The sequence below is a fragment of the Heterocephalus glaber genome, unplaced genomic scaffold (genome assembly GCF_053883595.1).
Source record: "Heterocephalus glaber isolate CG9 unplaced genomic scaffold, H.glaber_assembly_v1.0 deba00001532, whole genome shotgun sequence".
In the NCBI taxonomy this organism is placed as follows: Eukaryota; Metazoa; Chordata; class Mammalia; order Rodentia; family Bathyergidae; genus Heterocephalus; species Heterocephalus glaber.
The window spans coordinates 24,883,246-24,905,920 of record NW_028258330.1 but is presented as its reverse complement, the minus strand read 5'-3'; the positions used below and the strand labels follow the sequence as shown (position 1 = coordinate 24,905,920).

General features: G+C 50.6%; 1 protein-coding gene across 1 annotated transcript; it reads left to right on the top strand.

The window, feature by feature from the left end:
- The first annotated feature begins 11,091 nt into the window (after positions 1 to 11,091).
- Positions 11,092 to 21,728, top strand: E2f1 (E2F transcription factor 1). The gene is made up of 7 exons (XM_004867933.3): positions 11,092 to 11,477; positions 17,162 to 17,252; positions 17,596 to 17,815; positions 18,611 to 18,763; positions 19,969 to 20,083; positions 20,178 to 20,400; positions 20,501 to 21,728. Exons 1-7 carry the CDS (start codon positions 11,232 to 11,234, stop codon positions 20,746 to 20,748), a joined length of 1,296 nt encoding a protein of 431 aa, XP_004867990.1. The 5' UTR covers positions 11,092 to 11,231; the 3' UTR covers positions 20,749 to 21,728.
- The last annotated feature ends 947 nt before the right edge of the window (positions 21,729 to 22,675 follow it).

The following is a 22,675-nucleotide window of genomic DNA, read 5'->3' as shown; positions in this document are numbered from 1 at the left end:
GCATACCTTATGGGGTCTGGGGGATTAAACAGTACAACACAAAGTGAGCTGCCAATAAATGTTGCTGTTATTTGTGACCTAGCCTGCAAATGTATGAGGAAGTGTGCTCCTGAGAACCAGGCACACCCTGCTTTTAGCCTGTCTGACCCCACAGTTGAAGGTAAAGCCTTGGCTGCCTGCCCTCCCAAAGGCCCCCTGCTGCTGCCTGGGCTCGGCCGGCTCCACCACCGACTGTCTCTGCTCTCTAAGAATAGGTTTCCCCCGCAGATGGCATCTCTCTGAATCCTGCCAGAGCATCTGGTGCCTCCAACTGCACGCTCCAGGGAGGAAGGCGGGGTGGTCCCTGCCGAGGAGCAGGGCTCTGGCTTCTAGCAGCCCTGGTAAGAGCTTCCTGCTTCCTTCCTCCCTGAGCTTCCATTTGCTAGAATCTGTAGAACAGGGATTACCAAAGGGCCCTTGGCATGTGATAGCCACTACAGCCCCTGAATGCTAGTTTCAGAAACAGCATAGTGTTTTAAATTTCATCTGTATTTGTTAAGCACCTGCTACATTCATATTAAGTTTTTTAACATGCATGACTGTAAAATCCTTTTAAATCAATAATACATATACTTAGTACAATATCAAATGGTATAAAAAGGTATATTAAGGGGGCTGAGGATTTAGCTCAGGGGCACCGTGCCTGCCTCAAAAGCGCAAGGTCCTGAGTTTGATCTCTAGTACCAATAAAACAGAAAAGGTGTATAAGGGAAAAGTCAGGTTCCCTCCTACACCTAAGCTCCACCTGAGCCCCCCTGCCGGGGATACCACTGGTCACAGTTTCCAGCACTGCACAGTCATCTCTTCCTAAGAAACTTGGACCTTGCAATGTCATCTCAGCTCTTTAGCATTTCCTCCTGTCCTCTGTGTATTTGTTTCTCTTTGATTAATAATCCAAATAAAAGTGAGTGTCTGAGCCCATGTGGTCTCCACTGCAGTGGAACCTCCTGAATAGCCAGTAAAGTCTTCATTGTGAGCAGCATAACAACGAACTGCCCAGAAATCCTGAGGCTATGGCATATGATGGCCTGTGCTCAGGGCCTGAGAACTCCAAGTGAACAGCAAAGGACAGAAGTGGAGTTTATTTGGCACCCTTCTGCTCCACTCCCAAATTAGAGATCCTTAAGGAAGCCCATGTGAGAGGCGATGAGTCATGGGCTGAGATGCCAGCAAACTGCCGAGTCTGATGCTGTCCGCTTGGCTTCCAAATCCAGGCTCCACAAAGGGTCCTGAAGGGCAGCGCCTCTGCGCGTCGTTTGCTTTTACTGCTCCCTGAGTGCACGTCGGGCTTGTGAGAATGAGGCTGAGAGTCGGGCATCCTCCTCAGACACCACAAGCTGTGACTTCAGATAGTCGATTCCTTTGAGAAATTAGAAAGTATTTACAAAAAGAAATGTTATTTTCTTCTTCCTTGTCTTGTTGCAGATTCCCAGGGAGAGAATGAGAGTGTTCTACTTCAGCCTGGAAGAGCATTTCTGAGTGAGGGTGTTGAGCTTAGGGCCCAGGTGGAGGACAGAGGAGGGCTGAGTGCTGAGCTTTGGTCTGAGGAGCAGCTTCCAGATGGAGGGCTCCCTGTGTTCCGAACCAGGGCTCCATGCTCCAGGCTTCTGTGGGTGCCATTATTTAATGAACAAGACAGAGGGCAGGTGGAATTGAAATGCAGGTCCTGGAAATCCTATTCTCACTGCACTTCTGGGCTCCTCACTCTGGCCTCTCCCAAAGGGCTGGGAGAAGGAGGGGGCTAGGCCACATCAGCTCTTTGGAGACTTTTTATGTTTTATCTCACTATGAAGTCCAGACTGGCCTTTAATTCATTATGCAGTCCATACTAGCCTCAAATTCTAAGCAATCCTCCTGCCTCAGCCTCCCAAATGCTGGGATTACAGGCATGGGCCACCATGGCCAGCTTGAGATACTTCTTTTAGAGTCTTTGCTTATGTGTGTGATGAACCCCTCTGGCACCTAGAGACTATCAACTATTCTCAGTGCTGTTTCCAAAGCACATTCAATAAAATACATAGGATTTCAAAGGAAATCCATTATAACAAGTATTGAAATAGTTACCAAAACAGATTTGTGAGTATGTATATGCTGCCAGGGCCTCAAACATGTTAGGCAAGTGCTCTACCACACTGATCTATACCCTCTACCCCAAAATATTTTTTAAAATGTGTGATTTAGGAATACAGTATATGTTCTTTAAAAAACAAAACAAAACTAGGTGTGGTGGTGCACACCTATAATTCCAGCACTCAGGAGGCTGAAGCAAGAGAATCATCATAAGTTTGAGCCCAGCCTGAACTACATAGCAAGACCCTGTCTCAAAAAAAACTAATTTTAAAAAAAGAAATATATGTTCTTAAAAAAAACTGACAACAAAACATTAAATAACAACTGCCATGATTTCAAAGGTGTGATAAGCATAAACAATAACCTAAAAATTCCTGCAGTGGCTGTGACCTAAATGGAAACAGCTGTGATTTCTAGTGGTAATAAAGTCCCAGGCACTGCTAATAGTCCTCTGGACCTGTCTCTTAAATTCAAACTTGAAGAAAGTACACTATTATAAAGACAAACGCCGGGTATGGTGGCATAAGCCTGTAATCCCAGCACTTGGGAGCCTGAGGCAGGAGAATCTCCCCAAGTTCCAGGCTAGCCTGGGTGCCATAGTGAATTCAAGGCAAACCTGGACTACGTAACAAGACCTTGTCTCGAAACAAAGATAAAAGCTAGTGAAAACAGAAATACAGTTTTTCCCCTGAGTTCATGAACTTGAGGTTCATGATTCCCAATCAACCACAACTGAACACACACCAGCTGTCATTGTTTACCAGCCCTAAGAACAGGAAAAAAATATAATAGTTCACAGTGGTTGAGTCCTTATTAAATGCCAGATGATACTGGAGGCCAGGATTCAGCAATGAAAGAAGCCAGTTCCTGTCTACCTGGGGCTTACAGTCTAGGGAGGGAAGAATGACCAATGAATATGCAAAGACTTTTGGGGCTGGGGATGTAGCTCAGTGGTAGAGCACTTGCCTAGGATGGAGAGGCCCTGGGTTTAATTCCCAGTACTACAAAAAAAAAAAAATTTGGAGAGTGGTAGGTGTGGTGAAGTAAATAATCCAGAACAGTGGGAGAGAGGGACTTGGAGAGAACTGTGAGAAGCTGAGGCTTCCAGTGAGCCCTGAATCAAGAGGGAGCTAGCCAAGCTGGGGAGGAAGGGCGTCCCAGGCAAGGGACCCTGAAAGTGCACCAGCCTGGGGAGAGAACAGCTGACAGCATGCTGAGGCCCTAAAGGGAGCCAGCCTGGCTGTGGCTGTAAGGGTGCGGCTCAGGTCTCAGGCAGGCTTCATGGGCCAGGGAAAGGGGTTTGGGCTTTCTTCCAAGCCTAAGGAGCAGGCTTAAGCAGGGGAATGACGTGATGAGATGCAAGTTCTGCTTGCTGAAGATCCTTCCAGCTGCTGGAGGAGAATGGAGCATAGGGACCCAGGCTGGCAAGGTGAATCCATGTGGTCAAGCAGTTGAGAGATCATGGAGGCCTGGACAGGGGGCAGAAGGTGGCAGAGGCAGAACATAGTGGGCAGATCTAGAAGAGTGGGCAGAATAGTGGGTGTATTTTGGCGAGAGGCACCGTGACCCACGGCTTTGGAGGTGGGAGTAAGGGGAAGGGCGAGGGGTGTAATGAATGACCCCCATATGTCCCTCCTTAAGCCTTGCCCCCACTAAAACACAGGCCCTGACCTTGCTACCTACTCTTTAGTCCCCTGCCATCCTCCTTAGCCCCTCTGGAGCCAGCTGCCTACCCACCGGGCCCCTGGCATGCCAGGCTTCCCAGCTGGCCCTGATTGTCATTAATCCCCAGGGAGTCATGGGAACACACTCCCCCTGCCCCCTCTACCCTATCTTCCCAGACAGGGCCAGGCCCTAACAATGCCCCCTCAGCCAGCCAGTGGCCTGGACACAATGCCCCTGTTTCGGTTCATTGCCAGCTCCAGGAGGCCTGCTGGGTTTCCTGGACTGTTTGGCATATATATAACTCTGGTTTCCAGCAGGGATTTTTGTTGTTGTTTAAAAAAAGGGCAGGGGAAACCTCTGGCTCCTCCTCCCTGAATATCTTAATATATTATAAAAAGTCTTTCTCGTCTCATCCTGAGCCCTCCTTACTCCCCTCCCTGACTGATTTGCCATGAGCCTGTCAACCTGCGGACCAAATGCAGGTCAGCAGGTGTCATCGAGAAAAGGAGAGAAAGAAAAGCTAATGGACAGTTCCACTGTGCCCGCCTGGACCGTGCTGGTGATGCTGTAGATCACAGAATAACCTGAGGGCTTGTGATATGGCAGGCATAATGACCAGAACTTTCCTACCCATTTCTTTCTTTTTTCTTTCTTTCTTTGCAGTGCTAGAGGTTGAACCCAGGACCTCTTGTATGCCAAGCACACACTTTACCACCAAGCTACACCCCAGCTCTGCCCAATACTTCATGTGCACTGTAGCTCATCACTTCTAAGATGCCATCAAAGCCAAAACTTGCCATCATTTTGAGCTCCTGAGAAAGAAAAGAGCTACTATCTAAAAATGAACATTCCTTGGATGGAGAGATGCGCCTCAGTTTCAAAGATGTTATAATATGAACGTCTCAGGATCAATGTATTACGGAGTTGCCTCAGCTATACCAGCTATACACTTTGCTGCCCGTCAAACATTTTCTTCTCCTTGTCTCTGTGCCTATTTGTGCCCCCAGAGCCTTTGAGAGGCAGGGATTGCCTCAAGAAAACGTCTATTCTGCAACCAAACTAAATTTTTCCCTTTTGTTGTTGGTGGTTTGGTTTAGTTTTGTTTTTTGAGACAGGTTCTTGCTACATAGATCAGACTGACCTTGAACTCACTATGTAGTCCAGGTTGTCCTGGAACTCATAATCCTGCCTTAGCAGGAATGTGCCATCACACCTGGCTAAAATGGCTTTTTAACTGAGTGTGGTGGCACATGCATGTAATCCTGCTCTGAGACGCTGAGGTGGAGAGAGATCAAAAGTTCAGGGCCAGCCTGGGCAATTTAGATCTTGTCTCAAAAAAAAAAACAACAACATTAAAATGGTCTGAGGATGTAGTATGAAGGTTTTCCTCTGTATGTAGACAAGCTGCCTCAGATATTCATCTTTATTCTTAGTAACAGCTGACATTTACTGAGGCTCTCTGTGTGGCAAGCACTGGAGTAGCTCACATAGTGGGCTAACAACCCCAGCAGGTAAACTCTATTATTATCTTCATTATCCCCATTTTACAGATGAAAAAACAGAGCCCCGTGTCTTTACGGGTCCCCTGGCACCCTTCTCTGTGGTCCTGGTCAGAGAAGGGATAGCTACCATGAATGCTTTTGCCTCTCTTGAGAAGCCTGGGCCCTTTGGGTGGCTGAGAGAAAGGAAATTGTGCTGGGCAAGCCTGAGAAGAAAACAGGTCCCCAGAGTGTGAGCTCAGGAGTGACAGGGTGGGGAAAGGAAACCTAATTATCACCCACATTGGACCTTGGACCGTCTGGCCCAAACCCCACTGAACATATGGGCCCACTCATCGATGACCAAGCACTTGCCCGAGGCCACACAGCCAGGATGTTGGCTGGCACCAAGCCCATGTCTCCTGTTTCACCATAAATGCCCCCTTTCCCTACTCTCCCATGTCTTACCTTTTGTTGCAGACCAGAGGAGTTGTGCTGGAGCCAGTTGGTGCCTTGGTGACAATAATGCCAGTAATAATGTGACTGACAGTTAGCTAACACATACCGGGGGCTCCATCTGTGCCAGGCACTGTATGTGAGGAGTTGCAAACTCAGATACCCAGGCTGGCAGAGCAAGTGTGGGTGCTGAGTGAGGCAGGCCAGGGATAGAGCATGGCGGCCTGGAGTATAAAGGCCCTGACTAAATGGACACAGTAATTTCCTAGCACCCTGCTGTGCTGGCCAGTGTTGCCAACTATTATTGTTTTAAAAGAAAACCAGAAAAGCCAGGCGTGGTAGTACACACCTGTAACCCCAGCACTTGGGAGGCTGAGGCAGGAGGATCACAGTGAATTCAAGGCCAACCTGGGCTACTTAGTGAGTTTGAGGCAAGCCTGAACTACATAGCGAGACCTGTCTCAAAAACAAAACAAAACTGGGCCAGGGGGTTTAGCTCAGTGGTTTCGCACCTGCTGTGAAAGCACACAAAGACCCAAGTTCGATCTTCGATCTTCGGTACCAAACAAACAAACAAAACAACAAAACAAAACACACAAGCACAAGGTCCCAAGTTGGATCCCTGGTACAAAAAACAAAAGAAAACAAAACACCAGAGCCAGGTGTGGTGGTGCACAGATGTAACCCTAGCTACTTGAAGCTGAGGCAGGAGGATCACAAGTTCAAAGCCAGTCTGGGCAATTTAGTGAGACCCTGTCTCAAAATAAAAAATGAAAAAGGGCTGGGATGTTTCTCAGTAATAGAGTACCCTTGGGTTCAATCCCTAGTACCACACACACACAGAATTCGATATTTGAATTTTCTTTGGTACTGGGATCAAACTCAGGACCTTTCGCTTTTGAGGCAGGCGGTGGCACCACTGAACTAAATTCCCAGCCCTGGATATTTGAATTTTTGAACTTTTTTTTTTTTCTTTTGGTACCGGGGATCGAACTCAGGACCTTGCGCTTTCGAGGCAGGCAGCGGAACCACTGAGCTAAATCCCCAGCCCAGATATTTGAATTTTTCTATCGCATTTCCTAATTTTATTTTTTTGAGACAAGATCTCCTGTATAGTTCAGGATCAGCCTATGTAACCCAGGCTAGCCTTGAACTCATGACAGTCCTCCTGGTTCAGCCTCCTGAGTGCTGGGATTTACAGGCGTGATCCCACCTCACCCAGCCAGCATTTCCTTATTTTAAAACCATGAGAACTAATTCATAATTGAAAAAAATACTCCAGGTATAAATTAAGCCACATCTGTGGACCAGTCTGCAAACTGTGCTCGAGTTGTTTCCTCACGTAACCCTGACACCATCCTGAGAGAGGTGTTAGCCCTCCTCCCAGGGACAAGGCCAGCAAAGCTCCTGCAGAGGCAGAGCCACTGGCTCAAGTCAAGCAGCTGGGAAGGCACAGAGTGGGTCTGCTGGGCTCTGCAAGTTTGCTCCTGCACGCGCCCAGACACCACCTGCACTGGCATGGTGACAACATCTCCAGGGACAGTAAACTGTCACCAGGCCATTGAAGAAGAATGAGGAGTTGCAGATGCAAAACCCATTGGCTTCTGCCAAGATTGAACAATGGATGTCTCTGTGCGCCTTAATAAAATTAAGTCACCACAGAGCCATTTTGCCCAATTATGCATTCTGTATGATGATGGAATATTCATATCCGGAGGTTTTTTTTTTTTAAAGTTCAGAATGTATGTTTAGGGGAGGTGCTGCATGTAGAATAAACAGCTTTACATTATTCATGCTCCTCATCAAGCTTCTTAATGAACATCTGTGTGGGTTAGTACAAATTCTTTAGTCTCCTACGAGAGGGGTCTGTCTTGCTCATGGCTATCTCCCGGTGTCTGGCAGCACGTCTGACACACAGTAGGTGCTCGGTAGGTACTTGGGGGTCCAGTAAGTGAGGCCCAGAGGAAATGACATGAATCCCAGTCACACAGAACAAGTTCCTATTTCCCTCCTCCTAGTGCCAAGGTCCATTCTGTCACTCCTGGAGCATCCTGGATCTCAGAAAGAATAAGGGGCCAATGTGTCCAGGCAGAGGACCATGGGCCCAGGAGTTTTCACCCCCACAGACTCCTGGAGAGGAGGTAGAGATAATGGGGGGTGGAAGCACTTAACTAAACCACCACCCCCAATGCCTTCAGGGAGCCACACATTATCATCTCAGCACCTCGAGCCTGGCTCTTGGGATATTAAGGGCGGCTACTGTGGAGGGCAAGCCTTGGGTTTTGCAGTGGAACAGGCTGTTACCAGCTCAGTTCTGCTGGGTGACCCTGAGCTTCAGGTGCCTCGGTGAGCCTCCTCACACCCCTCCTGCACTCTGTGGATAAATAAGTTTCCCTTGCAGGATTATTGGCTTGAAAGGAGACTGTCGGTGGAAGTGGCTGCCCAGTGATGTGGATGTTCTGGAAGCCCAACCAGCTCAGGAGAACTGCTGACGCTGAGAACAGCCTTATCAAGATCTTCCTGGCCCAGGGCCAAAGGGCCTCATCCATCAGGTCTCTTCTGCTTTCCAGGAGGTATTAATAGATCCAGAAAGCCCTTATCTCTTCCTTATTTTCATGCTGGAAATTCTGGTCTTCACTCCTTTCTACTGCAGCAGGATATGAGGGTGTGTGGGAAGAAGGGCACCTACTTCTACCTGAGCTACCTGAATACTCTGGGGAGGGCAGGGCTTTGGAAAATGCCTGGGCTAGGCCTCACAAGCCTGAATAATAGCCTTTTCATCTACTAGGTAAGCACATGCCATTGGGGCCTCAGTTTTACTGTCATAAAATGGAGCCATGATAATAGTATGGTTCCTCTCTTCAGCAAGTATGTGATGCTCAGTGTTTGTTGAATGACTATTGCGTAGGAGAGAGCTTCACAAAAGTGAATGTTATGTTATTGAGACCCTTTAGGAAGGACTAGGGAAAGGAAACTCTCCATCTGGAATGGGAATGTGCCGGCTTCTCTCACTCTGTCAGTTGCTGGCTTCGTTATGTAGAATGAAATCTACCCTCAGCTTTTGGGGGAGGGGAACAGGCTCCAGGGCTGGAGAACCAGGCTGGGGCCAGATTCTGTCACTGGCTGGCTTCATGACCACCTTCCCCTGAATGGGCCTCATTTTCCCATCTGTACAGCACAAGGCTTATGTGATCTCCAATGTCATTTCTAGTTCTGACACACTAGGATTTGCAATGAGTAATTCACAAACTGCTCATCTGAGGGGGAAAAAACTACTTTCCAAAACCACCTCAGAATCTACAGGACATTTCAAATCCTAAGTCCCTCATGCTTATCTTTATGGCAACTTTTTTTTTTTTTTTTTGGTACCAGGGATCGAACTCCTTGCACTTGTGCAGCAGGCAGTGAAACCACTGAGCTAAGTCCCTGGTCCTTTATGACAGCTTTTTAAATTTTTTTTTTTTCCTGAGGATTGAGCCCAGGACCTTCACACTGAACTACACCCCAACCATTTTTATTTTAAAACACAGTGTCTCTAAATTCCCCAGGTGAGACTCAAAACTTCTGTCCTCCTGCCTCATCCTCCTAGAGTGCTGGGATTATAGGTGTGTGCCACCATGCCCAACTCCTCCTAAGGAAACTGAGGCTGAGAAGCACTCTCAGGAGCTGTAATTTGAGACTGCACTCCATAATATGGCTGTATGTGTAGGTCAATTTGTTCTCAAAGGTGAGCGCACATAAAAATCTCCTGGACTGGTTGCTTGTTAACCCATCAATCCCTAGTGACCCATTTTTGGAATGAAATGCCTTTTCAAGTTCTTGTTTCTAGGTAAATATATAAATTTCATCTAAAATTCAAACAAAATGTCAATCTTCAGCATCTAGAGATTCTAAATTGGCAGGGCTGGGATGGTCCCGAAGTTAACAGGTGATTCTGAGGCTGAGGACTTTGGCCTTCATATTGCATCCAAGGTCACCTCTGGTATGAGCCTGTGTTTCACTCATGACCTTTCTTAGCGCCTCTCTGAGCCAGGCCAGTGTTGGAAGGAGGCTTTCCCAGAACTCTCAGATGGATAGGGAAGAAAGCATTGTGACTTGCTAGGTGTGGTGACACACACCTTTAATCCCAGGACTCGGGACGCTGAGGCAGGAGGATCACCGTGAGTTCAAGGCCAGCCTGTGTTACACAGTGAATTCAAGATGAGCCTGAGCTAGAGTGAGACTGTCTCAAAAAAAAAAAAAAAAAGGTGTTGCAACAGAGGTAGCTTTGGGCAATGAAAGAAGTGAGTGACCCTGACCTTGGAGGGCTCCTTGGAAGAGGTGATGTTTATACCAGGACTAGAGATTTCATTTCTGTTTGTGTCCTACTTACCTTCTTCTTGTGGGTCACCTCCTCCGGAGGGCAGGCAAGTTTGCAGGCCTTATTAAGTCTTTCACACCTCTGTCCTCGGTGCCGGCAGGAAGCCTGCAGAAGACACTATTGGTCAGATGGCAGGGCCTCTGGTTTATATGCCTTTTCATGCCTGGATCCTCACCTCCTCCCTTTGCGGGGGCTAACTCTCCATCCATCAAGTCGTGTACATCTATTACCGCTCTGCCCCTCCTTCCTTTCACTGCGCTGAGCCCCTTATGGCCATGACTCGAGGTGTGAGCTAAGGGGCACAGAGTCGGTTCCCGGAACTTTGAATGGCGGAGAGTGAGCGAGTGAAAGAGCTCAAGCAGATGCTGGGCACGTGCTGGCTATTGATGGGACTTCAGCTAAAAAAAGTGGGCTTCTAGGAAAGCCCAGGCTCCATGGGCCGGCCGAAGTCCCCGCAGGCTACAGGACAGGGCTCAGGATTTGACAGTGAATAAGGTAAATGGGTCAAGCTGATGGGAGATGCGGCCAATAGGGTTAGTTTTGGGGTGAGCCTGAGCATCCAGAAAAGAGGGGGCAGTTTCTGGAGCTCTGGGCTAAGGATATGCGCGTTACTGGCTGAGGGTTTGGGGGTCATGTGGGATCTGCTGTGGGTGAGATGTGCAGAAGCGAACCCTAAGGCGATTCTAAATCTTCACTGGACGGGAAGTGTGGGGGGGGCGGGGACCGACTCCAAGTCCCCACGCCTCGGACTCCGCCCGCCCAGACGAGGAGCTGGGAGAGTGAGTGCTTCAGACACAGCCCCGACAAAGCCTGCGCGCGCCCCGCCCCACCCCACCCGCCCCACGATTGGCCGCCCCGCCCCGCGATTGGCCTCCCCGCCCCGCGCCGCCGCCCAGTCCCGCCCCCGCCGCCGGTTCAGAGCGCTATAGCCAATGGGCTTCGCCGCCGCCGACTTCGTCACAGCCGGGAGAGCCAATGGTGGCGGCGCTCGGCGGCTCGTGGCTCTTTCGCGGCAAAAAGGATTTGGCGCGTAAAAGTGGCCCGGACTTTGTAGGCAGTGGCGGCCGGGGGCGGAGCGGGATCAAGCTCTCGCCGGGGCCTGCCGCCATGGGCCCGCGCCGCCGCCGCCGCTTGCCACCCGGGCCTCGCGGGCCGTGAGCGCCATGGCCGTGGCCCCCGCGGGCGGCCCATGCGCGCCGGCGCTGGAGGCCCTGCTCGGGGCCGGCGCGCTGCGGCTGCTCGACTCTTCGCAAATCGTCATCATCTCCGCAGCGCAGGACGCCAGCGCCCCGCCGGCCCCCGCTGCGCCTGCCGCCGGCCCCGGCGACCCTGACCTGCTGCTCTTCGCCACGCCGCAGGCGCCCCGGCCCCCACCCAGCGCGCCGCGCCCAGCTCTCGGCCGCCCGCCGGTACGGACCCCAGGGACCCAGAGCGCCACCTCGCGCGGCGCGGACCCGGGAGGGCGCGGTGCCTGGCCGGGCGGGGGCGGGGCGGTGGAGGAAAGGGCTGAGAGGCCCGGGCCTGGGCGGTGCAGAGCCTGGGTTGGGCCTCTGAGCCCCGCCCCGGGGTGCAGGGTGACCTCGGGCCAGTCCGTTTGCTCCTGTACTCGAGGCTTCGGCTTCCTACTGCAGTTGCTCCAGTGTTGGACTCATAATAACGGCTCACGTGTATTCAGCTGGCGCTTACTGCAGACCAGGCTTTTGGCAGACTTCAGGCCAGCTAAACTCACAAGCCTGCTGTGAGTTCAGTGTTGTCACAGTTCCCCTCTGACTCACTCTGGGAACCAAATGAGCCCCAGAAAGGGAAGTGACTTGTCCCACATCGTACAGCTGCAGGTGGTGGGCCTGGGATGTGAACTGGTATTTTTGCTGGGTAGTGGGCCTGGCTTTGAAGGGGACGGGGGAAGGTCCTGGCCGTTGGAGAGCCATGGAGGAGACCCTGCTTCCTGCCTTGATGCTGAACTGCCAGGTGCAGGCCTGGCCCTCCAGGCCTCTGGAGAGAGGCCTCCTAGCTGGGAGGCCTTCTTTGCAGGGGCGGGGCGATGGGCCAGCTGCTGATCCCCTCCCAGTGCCTGTCCTTCCATCTGCCACCCTCCCAGCCCCTGGTTGCCATGGAACCTCATTAATCAGGCAGGCAGACCCCTGAGCCTCTGTGGAAGGACTGGGTGGGCTGGGCCTGTGAGAGCTGGGGAGGAGTCCCCCAGGGCCAGGACGAAGAAATGTCCCAGGGAAATTCCTAGATAAAGTCCTTCTTGATCCCTGAGCAGCAGGAAGCTCAAGACCAGTTCAAACAGGGGGGCCCTAGAAGAAACTGCTGAATTATGGCCTGTGAGTGAAGGTGGGAGCTGGCAGGGGCTGGCTGGGCAGAATGGGGTCTCAGCAGCAGGCTTGAAACAAGTGGGAGGGGCCGCCCTGGGCTAAGGTAGAAACTTCTCAACTGCTGATGGGGTGTGGGTGGCAGCTGGTCCCTGAGGCATCCTGGAAAGGCCCCCAACCCCTTTGGCCCAGTGCCCAGTGCTGCCTTCCTTCCGGAATCACCAAAATGCTAATAATAATAACAATAGCAGTCACCATTGTTTGGAAGATGTTTTTTGTGCCAGGCTCTGGGCCGAGCACTTTACCCAATTAACTCATTTAACCCTATCAGCAACCTCCCTTTTTATAGATTGGGAAGCTGAGGCCTAGAGATAGTCAAACCTTCTCTGCTCATTCAGCTGGTGAGTGGTGGGCCCAGTCCAAATTACCTGAGTGTTGACCTAGAGATGCTGATGGTAATTGAAGAAAGTCTAGAAGCGCCTCCGTCCCTCCTGATAAATGAGGCAGGGGGTATGTGCCAGAGGTCGGTCAGCTGGCTTGTCTCCTATACTCCCTGCGGGTACTTGCCTGGGATCTGTGAAGTTATATCCTCCTTCACCTTTGTGACAAGCACGTAGAAGGCCTAGGGCTGCAGAGACCTAACAGCCTGTGGGGCCTGCCCTCAGGGAGCTGAGCTGCAGGGTCGGGGAGGGACTGGGACAAAGAGAAATGCCCTCTGTTCCCCCCTCCCCGCCAGGTGATATAGCAGGGGCAGCCTCAGTGGCAATGTTGAGTTAGTGCATGCCAGTAAGGTGCTAGGACAGAGGCAAGTGACAGTCTCCTGGTCTCCCCTACCCTATTTACAGACCTGCAGGAGGTTTCTGTGTGGTCAAGGTTGAAACTGGCACCATCCTGGAGCTGAAGGCCAGAATCACAGCCCCAGGTTTTGGCTTCACCAGCTCTGCTCTGGCATTTTTGCAAGCAGTCCATGAAATAAGCTATATGCTTGGCTTCTGCCCTAGTGAGCATTTGTGGAGCACCTCCTGTTTTCAGGGCTCTGCAAGTCAGCCATTTCTTATTGCCCTGCCTATCTACCTCCCCACTGTTGTGGCCATGAAAAATAAAGCCTAGGGGTGTAGCTGAGTGGTAAGAGCACCTGCAACATCCTGGAGGCTCTTGGTTTGATTCTCAGCACCAAAAAATAAAAACGTGCAAGTTTGAATATGTATAATGCATATCACTGTAAAAATAGGTGGGCTGGGGGTGTATCTCAGTGCTTACCTGGCATGTACTAGGTTTGATTCTCTAGCATTGAGGAGAAAAACTAGAAAGTTGAGGGTAGGATCCCAGCCCACCCATTTTTCTTTCTGTTATTTTTGTTTTGTTTGGTTTGTTGATGTTGTTTTCGTTTTGTTGAGATAGGGTCTCACTATGTAGTTCCTGTGTAGTTCCGGATAGCCTTGAACTCACTATGTAAATCCAGGCTTGCCTCAAACTCTCAGAGGTCCTCCTGCCTCAGGTCCCAAGTGCGCTAGGTTTACAGGAATGTGCTACCACACCCAGCATTTTGTTCTTTTGAGATTTGAGACAGGGTCTTGCTATGTAGTTCCTATGTACTTCAGGCTGGCCCTTGAACTCATTATGTAGACTAGGATGGCCTCAAACTCATGGCAATCCTCCTGCCTCAGCCTCCAGATTGAACTCACAATATACCTTATATTGATCTTGAATTTGTAATCTTGCCTCAGCCCCCCATTTCTGGTATTACAGGTGTCCTGTTTTGTTTTCCTAAGATTGTTTTCTGCAGTACTGGAGTTGACCCCAGGGCCTTTCCACAGAGCTATATCCCTAGCCTTTTTTCTTGTTTGATTTTTATGGGGTTTTTTTTGTGTTTTTTTGGTACCAGGGATTGAACTCGGGTCCTTGAGCTTACGCAGCAGGCCATGAAACCACTAAGCTAAATCCCCGGCCCCTATGTATTTATTTTTTTAAACAGGGTCTTGCTAAGTTGAAAGGTTACCTCAAACTTTCGATCTTCCTGCCTCAGCCTCCTAAATAGCTGGTATTGTAGGCATGTGCCACCATTCCCAGCAGTTCATGAGATTTGTAATCCAAGAAAGGATCATATATATCTGTTGCCCTATTGTTTTGGCTCTCAGTCTGTCTTTGAGACTATGTTGACCAGCCTTAGTTTTTTACAGCTACAAGGTATTCCTAAATAAATGTTTATTTATTTGTTTTGAGACAAGGTCTCTGGCATGTGACATCTCTGGCCTCTGCATTTCTATAATCCCAGCTACTCAGGAGGCTGAGGCACGAGTATCACAAGTTCAGGGCCACGCCGGGTAACTTAGTAAGAGCATATCTCAAAATAAAAAGGGCTGGGAGTGTAGCTCAGTGGAAGAGGGCTTGCCTAGCACACTCAAGGACCTGGCTACAGTCCTCAGTACCAAAACAAACGTGGTGATCCTCCTATCCAGAGAGGGAAGCAGCAGCTGTACAGAGGAGAGGGAGAAAGGTGGGCGAGGGCAATCCAGGAGGAGATACTGACATGGGGGAAGGGTTTTTTTGGGGGGGGGGTTGGTATTTTTATGGGAGGGGTGTGGTACTGGGGATTGAACTCAGGACCTTGCACTTGCAAGGCAGGCGTGGTGCCACTGAGCTAAATCCCTGGCCCCACATGGGTGAAGGCTTGGAGGCACAGGTTTCTTAGAAGTCTTTTTTTTTTTTCTTAGAAGTCTTTATTGAGAGCCAAGGGCAGATGAGCCCAAAGGCAACAGCACTGCTGCTGCAGCAGGGCCAGCTAAAGGGGCAGGTGGTATGGAGGTTGCTGACCCTCCAGTGGGAGGTGATGATGGCTGTGTGGATGGATTTGTGGCACCTGGATGTAATGAGGGTAGCAGTGGGCTAAAGGGTCTGAATGTGAAAGCCTGTGGCTGGTGGAGGGACGGCAGGTATGATTCTGGGCAAGGTGCGCTGGAGCTGCCTCTGGGACTTTCGGGACAGTCTCTGTGCCCGAGCATCTGACCTAAGGCAGAGTGGTGTGGGCTAAGAGTTGGGTTCCTCCTCCACGGTCCTCAGTAGGAATCCCAGCTCTGCCTCTCCTGGGCCTCTGACCTTGGGCTTCAGTTGCCTTATCTGTAAAATGGGGCTGTTGCCATTCTGGTAGTCCATAGAATGGAATAAGTCAATGAGTGCAAAGCAGTTCACAAATATCACCTGCTGCCACGGTAATGGACGAGTAGATTAGTCAAAAACAGAGCCGGGCCGCCTGCTGCGCAAGCGCAAGGACCCAAGTTCGATCCCCAGTACCAAAAAAAAAAAACTAAGAGGAAGTACCTTGCCCAAGGGACCTGTATATTCAGTGGCTTCAAACAGCAAGCATTTATGATGCAGTTTCTGTGGGTCAGGAATTCCAGGAAGATTTAGCTGGAAACTTCAGGCTTGGGGGAGTCTCTAGTTTTTTGGTTTTTGGTTTTGTTGTTTCGAACTCACTATGCTGGCTTCAGACTTGCAGCCATCTTCCTGCTGGGATCTCAGGTGTGTACCACCACACCTAGCTGCAAGGATCTCTTCTTCGGAGATGGCAGCCAGAATGATGGCCCCAGCTGCAATCAGAAGTTCTGACTAGCTGGGTGTGGTGGTACACAGTTAGAATCCAACTACTCGGGAGGCTGAGGCAGGAGGATTACAAGTTTGAGGCCAGCCTGGGAAACTTAGTGAGACCCTGTCTTAAAATAAAATAGGAATGTTCAAATAGGAATGGGAAGGCGAACGGGGGAGGAGGGAGGGAGGAAGGAAAAAATGGTAACAGCTTTTGTATATAGGGAAGGGAAGGGGCCTTAGAGGAAGGAGTGGGATAAAATAAAATTTATTTTTAAAAAAGATAAAATAAGAAAAGGACTGGGTGTATAACTCAGTGATAGAGTCCCCCTGAGTTCGATCCCTAGTATCAAAAAAAGTCATGATTAATTAGGGTCAAATGACTTGCTTCTAAGTTCACCCGTCTTACTGTTGGGAGTAAGTATTGGTTCCTTGTCACTGGGTCATCCATCCTCAGGGTTACTTGAGTTGTCTGACATGGCAGCCACTCCCCACATAGAGTGGTCCAATAGTGATGGCCAAGAAGCAGCTCCAGGGCCTCCGTGATCTGGGCTTAGAAGTCACCACATTCTATTCCTTAGAAGCCATTTGCCAGATCCAGCCTGTATTTAAGGAGAAGAGAATTAGCCCTCATTTTTGTTTTAGGCCTTTGGGGAGACTGGGTCTCCCTCTTTAATTCAGGCTGGCCCTGAATTTCTCCCCCCCCCTTTTTTTTTTTGGTATGGGGATCCAACTTAGGACCTTGCACTTTCGAGGCAGGCAGCAGCACCATTGAGCTAAATCCCCAGGCCCTTTAGCCCTCGTTTTTGAAATAAATATTAAAAAAGATTTGCAAATGTAAGGGCTAGGGGTGGTATAGGGGACAGGGGCATAGTTCAGTGGTAGAATGTGTGTTTCGCATGTACAAAGTCCTATGTTTGATCCCTATCACAGCCAAAAATATATTTTGCCGATATATTTTAAAACTACCACCAGCCCACAGGGTGGTGGTGGTGGAGATTGGGCTTGAACTCAGATCTGCTACCTTCTACTTGAGTGTCCTGTGTGACACGGGTATCGCCTCCATGATGTATCCCCCAGGATCTGTCTCCCTCATTTATATGGGACTCTAGTAGAGAAACAGGCAGGGGGCCTCAGCTGAGGCTCTGTGGCCTCACTCCTGGTTACTGGGCATCCTCCTGTTGTGCCTGCTGCAGGTGAAGCGGAGGCTGGACCTGGAAACTGACCACCAGTACCTGGCTGAGAGCAGTGGGCCAGTCCGGGGCAGAGGCCGGCACCTGGGGAAAGGTACCATGGGACTTAGGCTAGACAGGCCCAGGTTGGGGGTGTGGACAACCTACATGCCTGTAGACTAAAGTCTAGCTAGTCAGGGCTGGGCCTGAGCCAGGCTTCTGGGGGCCCAGCAGACAGTGGGATTGTCCTTGGGGGTGGGGAATTCCCCTGCCAGAAGAGGAATGCTGTGGTTGGCAGGCAGTGGCCATGAGGCCTCCCTGGTTGTCCCTGCTTGGTGTCATCAAGGAGAAGGAGCCATGTGCCCCACCATCCTGTTCTCTGCACTGCCCAGGAGGCAGGCCTGCCTGAGGCTGAGGATGGGTGAGGACCCCATCTTGCCTTCCCACCCCCACACCAGGTGTGAAATCCCCAGGGGAGAAATCGCGCTATGAGACATCACTGAATCTAACCACCAAACGCTTCCTGGAGCTGCTGAGCCGCTCAGCTGATGGCGTTGTCGACCTGAACTGGGCAGCCGAGGTGCTGAAGGTGCAGAAACGACGCATCTATGATATCACCAACGTCCTGGAGGGCATCCAGCTCATTGCCAAGAAGTCTAAGAACCACATCCAGTGGCTGTAGGTAGCAGCCAGGCAGGAGTGCAGGCAGAAGAACCTGCCTCTGGCTGCCTGCATCCCCATCTGACAGTTGGGGAGACTGAGGCTTAGAAGAACAGTGGCTTCCTGGGATGGTAGATACTGAGATATACACAAACCTTGCCTGTTCTGCTCGCTGCAGCTTTACCTGTTTGTTCACTACATAGCCACCACACCAAATCAGGATATATAGAACATTTCCATTCCCCAGAAGGTTCCTCTGTGCTCCTTCGTAATTGTTGACCACCATGTAGGGTTCTGCTGTCATCCCTGAGATTTGTCTGGCATTGATGTTTATTCTTGTTAGCTTTTGATTTGCTTTTCCCTCCATACCTCCCTTCCCAGGCATCCTACTGCTTGAGTGCACTCTCTTTCTCTCTCTCTCTCTTTCTCCTACCTTTTCAGTTTTGGGTAGATCATACCATTCTGCATCATTTTCTTTTTACTTGACAACACATCTTGTAAATGATTCCAAATGTACACCTAATTATTCTCATCCTTTTGAACAGCTGTGTCATATGCCATGGCCTGTCCGTGCCATCGTGTACTTACCCTACTCCCTAGTAGGGACATGTGCGTGTTTGTTGACAGGCCAGGCTTTAAACCTGTGCCCATCTGATTTGGTGCCCAGCTGAGATATCAGTACCAGAGAGGGGAAAAGGCTTGCCTAGGGCTCATACGATAGCAGCAGCAGTGGACTTTGCCCTGAGGGCCAGGGCTGATGGGCAGAGGGGCCAGGAGTTGCTAAATGCCCCCCTCCCCCATTCCTCCCCACAGGGGCAGCCATACCACAGTGGGGATCAGCGGGCGGCTTGAAGGGCTGACCCAGGACCTCCGGCAGCTGCAGGAGAGCGAGCAGCAACTTGACCACCTAATGCACATCTGTACCACACAGCTGCAGCTGCTCTCTGAGGACTCTGACAGCCAGCGATATCCTTGGATTGGCTGGGGGTGTGTGGGTGGTGAAGGGCAGTCTTGGCAGATGGGAGTCTTGTCAAGTGGAACTAGGCCTTGGATTCAGGTGAGGGCTCTGGCTTTGGGTGCAGGTCCTGGCTCCACATCTACTCACCACGTTACACTGGACAAGTTACCTAATCTCTGTGGGTGTCAGCTTCATCTATAAAAGGGGAGATGGTAATATCTAATTCCAAATTTGTGCAGAGTAAACAAGAAAAGCTAGCCAGGCATGGTAGCCCATACCTGTAATCTCAGGACCTGGGAGGCTGACACAGGAAGATTTTAAGTTTTGGACCAGCCTGGGGTACACAGCAAGACCTTAAAAATCCTAGTATCAGCAGTAACAAACATTTATTTAGTGCAGTGATTCAGCACATAGTTGTAGCTTCAAAATTAGGGACATTGGGCTGGGGATTTAGATCAGTGGTTCTGGCGTCTGCCTCAAAAGCGTAAAGTCCCGAGTTCGATCGCCGGTACCAAAAAAAAAACAAAATTGGGGACATTAAGTTTTTGCTTTTCATTCAGAAAAATAGAAACTTCATTAAAATATTTCTTTAGTGGATACCAAAATTGTGTTTATAAACTTTGGTCACAGCTGGTTGTTGTGGTGCATACCTATAATCCCTGCCACTTGAGAGGCTGAGGAGAGAAAATTGAAAGTTTGAGGCTAGCCTGGGCAATTTAGCAAGACCCTATCTCAAAACAAAAAGAAAAGGGTTGGGGATGCAGCTCAGTGCTCTCTGGGTCCAGTCCCCAGTACCGTACACAGACAAATTTGGAACACATCTGTCAGTTGACACTAAGATCATAAATTGCCCCCAGCAGACCTGGAATTGTGTTAAGCATTTTACATGGGATTGCGATGGCACCTATCACCATTAGCTTGGAAATGGATGGGTAGGTGGACACATTGTACACACGTGGCAGTTGAAGCTCAGGGGAACGAAGTTTTGGTTTTTTTTGGTATGGGGGATTGAATTCGGGACCTTGCACTTGCGAGGCAGACAGTGGAATCACTGAGCTAAATACCCGGCCCGGGAACGAGGTTTTGAATACTAACTGTGCCAGGCCCTGAGTGAGGATCAAGAGGACAGGAGTGACTAGCTGTGGCCCCTGTCTTGGGGGCTGTCAGGTGGCCCCCAGAGGCCAAAAGTCATGTGGTCCTTGACTCCACCAACCCTGGCCTATGTGACCTGCCAGGACCTTCGTAGCATCGCAGACCCTGCAGAGCAGATGGTCATGGTGATCAAGGCCCCTCCAGAGACCCAGCTCCAAGCTGTGGATTCTTCAGAGGTGAGGCCAGGGGCTCCAGGCCTGACCAGAACAGGCTGAACTGGGATAGTGGTCACCCAGGCCTCAGTTTACCCTGCCTCCTGCCTCTACCCAGACCTTTCAGATCTCCCTTAAGAGCAAACAAGGCCCCATTGATGTTTTCCTGTGCCCTGAGGAGAGTGCAGGTGGAATCAGCCCTGCAAAGACCCCGTCCCAGGAGGCAGCTTCTGGGGAAGAGGATAGGACAGGTGATACTGTCACCCCAGTGCCACCACCATCATCTCCCCCCTCCTCTCCTGCCATGGATCCCAGCCAGTCCCTCCTCAGCCTGGAGCAAGGTGGGTGAAGGGGAGGTGGCGGGTGGGCAGGCAGGCATGGCAGTCCCCTCTTGTCCCTGCTGGGCCATCCCTGGCCTATGATGCTCTCCTGTTTCCCCAGAGCCATTGCTGTCACGGATGAGTGGCCTACGGGCCCCTGTGGATGAGGATCACCTGTCCCCGTTGGTCGCTGCTGACTCACTCCTGGAGCATGTGCGGGAGGACTTTCCTGGGCTCCTTCCTGAGGAGTTCATCAGCCTCTCCCCACCCCATGAGGCCCTCGACTACCATTTTGGCCTTGAGGAGGGCGAGGGCATCAGAGACCTCTTTGATTGTGACTTCGGAGACCTGACCCCCCTGGATTTCTGACAGGCTCTAGGGGGGCACCATCTCCTGAGATGCCCACCCTGCCTCTGGAGCCCCCTCCCCCAAGCCATCCTTCCAACCTGATTGGAAAAGTGTAATTATATTCTTTTTTCTTTCTCCAGTAGCTTCTAGCTCTGGGGTCTGGCTGCCACCCAGAGATCAAAGAAGCCAGGAAGGGAAAGACTCTGTGTTCGTGGTGTGTATGTGCATGCACCCAGCACCCTGCACATGTGCACCTGGGGTGTGTGGTGTGTGAGCATGTATGTGCGCATGTACCCGGGAATGAAGGTGAACACATCCGTGTGTGCACTGCAGACACACCCTGGTGTGTCCACATGTGTGCATGAGTTCATGTGTGTGCGTGGGGGGCTCTAACTGCACTTTCGGTCTCCTTGCTCCAGGGGCCCAATGAAGCCCAGGGAGGGCGCCTGCCCCCAATCCTGTGCACTGGCCTGGCCAGGCCAGGTGGGGAGGCCTTGGCTGACTGGGTTTGCAAGACATTGAGAGCACTTCTGTCTTAAAAGTTTTTTCTGATCGAAGCTTTAACAGAGCATTATTTATTTATCAAGGCCTTTTTGGCAAGCCTGGGGAGCCAAAGGGCAGGGGTCCCTGAGTTCTTTTGCCTGACCCCGAAGAAGCTAATGCCTGACTGATTTATTTATTGGGAAAGGGAGGGAGGGAGACAGACTGACAGCCATGGTGGATGGAGGGGTGATCCCTTTCCAGAGGGTCACTTCAGGGCCCCAGCTGCCCCCAGGATGGACATGAGATGGGAGAGGTGATTGGGGGCCTTCACTGACAGGGTGGGCAGCAGGGGTGGGTGAAGGGCTCCCCTAGCCCAGACTGAGGGGCCCTTCCTGTTGTGTTTGAAGCCCCCCACTAACTTACTGCTCTGCCCTACCCTCCAGTCTGCACTTTGATTTGTTTCCTAACAGCTCTGTTTCCTCCTGCTTTGGTTTTAATAAATATTTTGATGATGTTTAGGCTGGGCCTTGGGACTCTGTGCTTCATGTCAAGTTAAGGGGAGGAAAGATTGCTAGGAAAAAATACCCATTCTCCACTTCCCTGTCCCTGTCCCTAGTTGAGTCTCAAGACACCAAGAAAGGAAGGCTTTTGTCCCCATTTTTTCCCATTTTGATCTAGTAAATATTCTTTTTTTGTTTGTTTTGTTTTGGTACCGGGGATCGAACTTGGTTCCTTGCATTTGTGTCAGGCGGTGGAACCACTGAGCTAAATCCTTGGCCCTCTAGTAAATACTCTTTTTTTTTTTTTTTTTTTTGGTACTGGGGATCGAACTCAGGTGCTTTCTAGTAAATGTTCTTGTGAAAAATCAAGCATGCTACCAAGGTGCACAGAGTAATAGGTGAATTTCCCTCCTTTACCAGCACCAGAGGTCCCTGCTGTCAGTGTGCTGTTTCTTCCAGCTGCTTTTGTGGATTAGTAAACATGCAGCGAATGCACAGACTATTTGTAGTTGGGGTGCTTCCCAGTCTGGGGGAGCATGTATTCTGTTCCCTCATGGAGCTCTCTGGATCTGATCTGTGTAAATGAGACCAGGGAGAGCTTCCTTGAAGAGGTGATGCTTGGACTGAGTCGGGTTAGTGCAGGTTAACTGGAGGAAGGAGTACATCAAGCAGATAAGTAGATGGCCTGGGACAGGATAGAGCAAGGCTGAGGACCTGAAAGGAACCAGTGGCTCTGAGTTGAGCAGAGTGGTGGCAACCGTGAGGGGAGACCATTTGGGTCTCAGGGAACAGGGAGTTACCAATCTGAGGCTGGAATGACATCCTGTTTTCAGTGGTTTATTTTGTTTGCCTTTTTGAGACAGGTTTTCTTTGCTATGCCGTTTAGGCTGGCCTTGAACTCTGTAGCCAACTGGCCTCAGACTCAGTGATCCTGATGCCTCAGCCCTGTTTCAATTTTAAAGCTC

Coding starts and splice junctions, on each gene's coding strand:
- E2f1 (XM_004867933.3), top strand. CDS start 11,232: ATGGCCGTGGCCCCCGCGGGCGGCCCATGCGCGCCGGCGCTGGAGGCC. Junction 17,253..17,595: donor AGGCCGGCACCTGGGGAAAG/GTACCATGGGAC, acceptor CCCCCACACCAG/GTGTGAAATCCCCAGGGGAG. Junction 17,816..18,610: donor AAGAACCACATCCAGTGGCT/GTAGGTAGCAGC, acceptor TCCTCCCCACAG/GGGCAGCCATACCACAGTGG.